This window comes from Balaenoptera borealis (assembly GCF_965194805.1).
Source record: "Balaenoptera borealis genome assembly, chromosome: 9".
NCBI classification, from domain to species: domain Eukaryota; kingdom Metazoa; phylum Chordata; class Mammalia; order Artiodactyla; family Balaenopteridae; genus Balaenoptera; species Balaenoptera borealis.
Genome location: NC_138873.1, coordinates 30,465,360 through 30,471,412, shown reverse-complemented (window position 1 = coordinate 30,471,412; position 6,053 = coordinate 30,465,360). Strand labels below are relative to the sequence as shown.

Below are 6,053 nucleotides of genomic sequence, written 5' to 3'. Positions count from 1 at the left end.
CCCCCCAAAATAACATACAATAGGATTCCATTTACGCAGGATTCTTGAAATGACAAAATTACAGAAATGGAGAACAGATTAGTGATTGCCAGAGATTAAGGAGGGAGTGAGGGTGACAGAAAAGTAGCAGCATGGGCAACTGAAGACTGGGAATCTTTCTTTATCTCGACTCTACCAATATATCCTAGTTAGAATATTGTACTGTTAAGTGTTGCAAGATGTTACCACTGGGGGAACTTGGGTAAAGAGTACAGATGATCTCTGGGTATTATTTCTTACAACTGCATGTGAATCAACAATTACCTCAAAAATTTTTAAAAAGTTTAATTGAGAAAACGATTTGTGATTTAAAAAAATTTGTCCTTTTTATTTTTCCTTGGGATTAGTCTGTATGTCATATATGTATAGGTTGCAATGTGACCTTAACATAAAAGATACTTTTTAATTTATTATATTCTACATTGTCTCATTTTTTAAAAAGTGCTTTTAAACTGGGCACTTTGTTACATTCAGATGAACATAAACATATATAAATATAAACACACAGATTTCCTTTGATAATTTTGACCTACCTTTTGGTTTCAAAAGGTTCAAAGTTCTGCTATTGTTTCTCATATTTTTAACTTTTTTTTGTCATTTATCTTAATACTTCAAAATCATAAAATGAGGAAGGGGCAAAGTTGTTTTTGTACAAAGCGGCTTTAAATACACTGGTATCCACAGTAGGTACTGACAGCGGCGTGTTGGGAGGGAGAACAAAAAGTTCTCTAGCCAGTAAGCCTGGAATCTTTGCGTTGACCTTGAACTAGTCTCAACAGTCAACAGCCCTGGTAACGGTAATAGGCTGACAGTCCTGAGTGACGCCGGGACGCCGGTGGGAGCGGTGCGAGCTCGGGCGCCACGGCCCGGCTTTGAGCTGCTGGATCCCCGCGGTGCTTTAATAGCGGCCCCACGTGGTACAAATGGGAACTACAGGCATTCGGCGGCATCCTCGGCCACTGGGCGGAGGAGGGGCGGCCCCGCATTAGCCTGCATCCTGCGCCCAAGGAAGGATAGCCCTGGAGAGGGGCCAGGACGATTTAGCCCGGGAAATCGAGGCCTGGCCCTTTCCGCAGTGCACACGAGTGCAGGGGGCTGGGGTCACACTCGTCCTGGTGCCGCTCCGGTAAGCGGGTGACAGGCCACTTGTGCTTGGCAGGCAAGGGACCAGCCTCTAGAGCTCTCAGGGCGAACGGACTTGGGGCAGGAGGAGAGTGAAGAGTTCATGGGAACTGTGAGTATTCAGTTTTGGGAATTAATGCCAAACAGTCTTCCGAAACAGTCCGTGGTCCAGCTGCTGTCCATCTTCTCCAACCTGGGTATTGTGATCCTCTAAATTTTATTTATTTTTTCCTTATGGTGGTGTGAAAGAGCATGGTTTAATGTGCCTCTTCCAGATCTGTTTCTCTCCCATTCTTCCCCATTTCACTAAGAGGCACCAGCTGACCACCCATGCCCTCAAGGCAAGTCCTAGGAGTCTTCCTGAATTTCTCTCCCCTTCTCTGTCCATTATCAGCAAACCCTGTTGGTTCTACTTCCAAACACATCCTTTTCTCTACACTTCAGCACCACCTTCCTGATCCAAACCATTAATGTCTCTCTCAAAGCTTCCAAAGATCTCCCTCCACCCCTGGTAATCCGCATCCCCACTCACCTTGGCCATGCAAACACAATGACCTTCCTGAAATATGAATCAAATTCTAGAATCCTCCATTCAAAAGCCGGCTCCTCTCCCCTGCCCAAGTTCCTCTGTTTACTAGACTCCAGCCATGTGGGCCACGGCCTTCTCTCTGACCAGGTCAAGCCGTTTACACATGCTAAGGAGGGCTCTCCCCTCAGAATGGCTGCCTCGTTCTCACCCTTCAGAGCTCAGTTCAAGGCCTTATCTAAATGAGGATCCTCACACCTAATCAGCTCCAGCCGATTACTCTTTCATATCACCAGGTTTTTGTTTTTGTTTTTGTTTTTCATCACAGCATCTCTGCAAGATAACTAGAGATTCTGGTATTTATTTCTTGCTTGTCCCTTCCACTGGAATATTAGTTCCATAAAGACTAGACTCTCTTTATCTTGATCACAGCTAAATCTGTAAGATCAAGCACAATGTCAATTCAGAGAAGGCATTCAATAAATATTTTTGAATTAATAAATAGATAAAAAAACATTTCTTCTACTAAAAAGGGGGGGGGGTGGGTAAATGGGGCTACTACACCATGAAAATGGATCAGGAGGTATGAGAGTTGCACAGCAGAGATTCACTCACTTCAAACAACAGCATGGATTTTACATGAAGTGAGAGGAACCCCTTCCCTAACATAGAACAAGCATTCCTGTGGGCTCACTTGCTCTGGGAATGGGATACATCTATTGGGAGTATGTTTTTTTTTTTAAAAATGATAGAACTAAAACAGAGACATTAAGGGAAATGAATAATATTATACCAAGCATTATGTATAAATCCAGATCCTAATTCACAGCATGTTACAAAATTGGAAGTGTTAAGTAATATTATTCTTGTATCTTTCACACAAACAAAAGTTTTAGAAGAGCTGATGGCCAGGGTATGCAATAGAGTTTTTCCATGGTAGGCTGGAATTTTGCCTTTTGAACAAAAACAAAAAAATCTTAGGACACAGAGAAAGCAAATATTTTTAAAACTGATTTCACAGTAATTATTCTGTATATTTTGAGTTATCTTTATATTATGTTTAAGCATATCAAATCAATTCATTTCTTTCCCTGTTAATAAAAGGCGTACAGTCACAGAATCAGTGCCCTCAGAATAAAAAGTAAACAGAGGAAACAGGACACCTAGAGTCAGTAACAGCCTCAGGGCCAAGTCTGGTCACTCAAAACCAAAAACTTTTGTTGATTTTCAACAACTCTTCGCATACTTAAGGTTTCAAATATGGCTGGTTCAGCAGGCCAGCTCTTCAGGACAACAGTATGTGCAGCCCAACACAGGATCATCCAAAACTATGTTAACAATTTCAGGATGCTGGTGTGGAGTTCATGGAGTTTTGTGTGTAAAAATTAGGAAAATCCTTCCAGCAATGAAGTTCAAGGCCAGGAGCATCCATCTCCCAGCCCCGTATCAGTAGGGATTCCTAACGTAGGGCTACGTTTCATCAGGCAAGAGAGCAGTCCGTTCCTCCTCTGTGCCGAGGATATTTTGAAGTTTAGATCTACGTGGAAGGAAAGAAGAGGCCAACCTCAGTATTTCTCACCTTAAAAAAAAAACCTCAGTACCTACATCTCTATCCAACTATTTCCGTAAACGTGTCTATCAAGTGATGAGGCTCAGAGTGCCCAGAAATCTCCAGGGTGGAAGAACGGATGTAAAATGGTGTTTTTTTCCCACTCCCACAAGCCAACTTTTAAAGGAGAAAAAAAACTCAAGAGTTGGGGCTTCCCTGGTGGCGCAGTGGTTGAGAGTCTGCCTGCCAATGCAGGGGACACGGGTTCGAGCCCTGGTCTGGGAGGATCCCACATGCCGCGGAGCAGCTGGGCCCGTGAGCCACAATTACTGAGCCTGCGCGTCTGGAGCCTGTGCTCCACAACAAGAGAGGCCGCAATAGTGAGAGGCCCGCGCACCGCGATGAAGAGTGGCCCCCGCTTGCCGCAACTAGAGCAAGCCCTCACACAGAAACGAAGACCCAACACAGCCATAAATAAATAAATAAATAAATTTAAAATAAATGTGATTTGAATAAAAAATATAAAATCTGGTTTAAAAAAAAAAAAAAAAAAAAAACTCAAGAGTTGACCATACCTCCTTCTTCTCCTTGAATGCTCCAATAGATAAAACAAGCCCATCACTAGTCCCTTTAACACAATGAAAGGTACTGGTTACTGTCAATTATCCAAGTCACATTTCTCCATAAACATAAGGAAAATGAAAGTAAAAAACTAATTACTCACACTTGTCAGAGCCCAGAGACCCTGTAGAGCAGCTGCCCATTCAAAACCTATTTTCTCATACAGAAATCCCCCCAGCGTTGGTCCTAGAAAAGCACTAACAATGAAAAGAAGAAAGAGGATTACAGTGCAAAAAAAAACGTTACTCCTTATAGGCTGCATGACCGCTTCAATTCATTATATTGAAACTATAAACGCTAACGAAAAAAGCCAATTCCTGGACAGAGCATTAGGTTTAAGAAAATAATTCTACCTGATAATGATGATTGCTTAAAATTTTTAAACAATCCTAAAATTATAACTGCTTCTGAAAAGTTGATGCCTTATATGAAAAATTTTAAAAGATGATATGCATTCAAAAGAACCTTTATATTATTCTCTCTACTCTTCTAGGTATTTGTATTTAAAACAACTCAGTACATACTTATTGATGATAGCTACATGGGCAGCATACAGTTATCCCTCTGGTATATAGTAGAGAGTTAAAAATAAATACACAAATGAATGAATAAATGAATACATTTTCAAAACTGAGACAGGCTCCTGTTAAAGGAACTTTAAAATATCACTTAAATAAGACAAAGTATATGAGACCATTTTGATTATGTATTAAAACTGCTGGTATAACCATTGATCTTGAAGTCAGACAGCTGGATTAGAACTGCAGCTCTCCCCTAAGTGAATTATGTGCCTTCTGGCAACTCATCTGACCTCTCAGTGTCTGAATTTCTTCATCTGTAAACTGGAGATAGCATTTTCCAACTTACAGGTGTGAATGAAATTCAATAGCTACTCACCCAACTGACCACAATGCACCAAAGAGACCTGACACCAGTCCCAAGGTACTTAATCCTTCTTCAAATCCATTTTCACTGCAAAGAGAAACAAGAGTGTGTCTGTGGTTAAAAGGGAAACCTGCGTGAAACAAAAGAATAGTGTATGGTATAAAAATAAACCAGGGATAATCTGGATAAACCCAACAGCAAGAACACTCCATTTCTAAAATAAAAAGCTAATCTCATTTGAAGATATCACTATAGTAATATTTCCTCCAGGGTTTTCTAAAAATACTTCTACTGCATATATAGGATACAATATTAAGAATCGCGACCCACTTGCATTAAATGTTTATTAAAGTATATAATTAACTAAGAAATTCTTCAAATGAGATGAACATGTAGAGAGAACGATGGGCAACCTTTAGAAAATACAGAGGCAGCTCCTTATTCCTCTGAGACTTGTTGAACTGACAACAGCAGAGCCATCAGTATTCTCCCTGCTCAAGTTCACTTTGTGTTCTTCATCATTATGCCTACTAAACAAAAGACTGATGGCCAAGTGACAAAGATACACTTGGTCTTCTTCCCCATTTCTGGCACAGAGCTCCTAAAATCCGTGGAATTTCTTAAGTGATGAAAGCCATAAAAAAAAGTGTCTTTTGTTATGTTAATGAGATGACTTTGGGACTAGCACCCACGTTGCCTGGAGAACCAACACGTGATTACAGGCTTGGAACTTTCAGCCCCACACATCCCTCCCCCCATAGAGAGAGGGGGTGGAGGTTGAATCAACTGTCAATGGCCAATGATTTAATCAGCCATGCATATGTAGTGATGCTTCCATAAAAACCCAAAAGGACTGAGTTCAGAAAGCTTCCAGCTTGGGAAGCCAGAATGCTTCCACGTGCCACCGAGCTGGGCCCCAAACTCCACAAGGACAGGGCTCTGTTGCTTGGGACCTTATCGCCCTATATATCTTGTCATCTGACTGCTGATCTGTATCCTTTAATATCCTTTGCAGTAAGCCAGTAGCTAGTGAGTGAACTGGTTTCCTAAGATCTATGAGCTGCTCTAGCAAATGAAGAGAACCCACGGAGGGGGTCGTTGGAACCTCTGATTTACAGCCAGTCGGTCAGAAACATAGGTAACAACCTGCACTTGAAACTGGCATCTGAAGCAGAGGGCACTCTTGTGGGACTGAGCCCTTAACCTGTGGGATCTGATGTTATCTCCCGGTAAATAGTGTCAGAATTAGTTGAACTGCAGGACACCCAGCTTGGTGGTGTGAGGGAGGAAAAACCCACACATTGGAATTGA

At 41.6% G+C, this 6,053-nt stretch overlaps 1 protein-coding gene across 16 annotated transcripts in view; it reads right to left on the bottom strand.

Annotated features, from left to right (window-relative positions):
- Positions 1-2,700: 2,700 nt before the first annotated feature.
- Positions 2,701-6,053, bottom strand: part of SLC18B1 (solute carrier family 18 member B1) — a 29,669-nt gene continuing 26,316 nt past the window's right edge. For 14 of the 16 annotated variants that reach the window (XM_082405173.1, XM_082405159.1, XM_082405167.1 and 11 more), the window contains 3 exons: positions 4,755-4,829; positions 3,961-4,054; positions 3,236-3,864 (listed from right to left, as the gene is read on the bottom strand). In XM_082405173.1, the coding sequence (XP_082261299.1) occupies positions 3,340-3,864; positions 3,961-4,054; positions 4,755-4,829 (694 nt within the window). In that variant the 3' untranslated portion in view covers positions 3,236-3,339. The other 2 variants (XM_082405161.1, XM_082405164.1) reach the window with 2 other exon arrangements.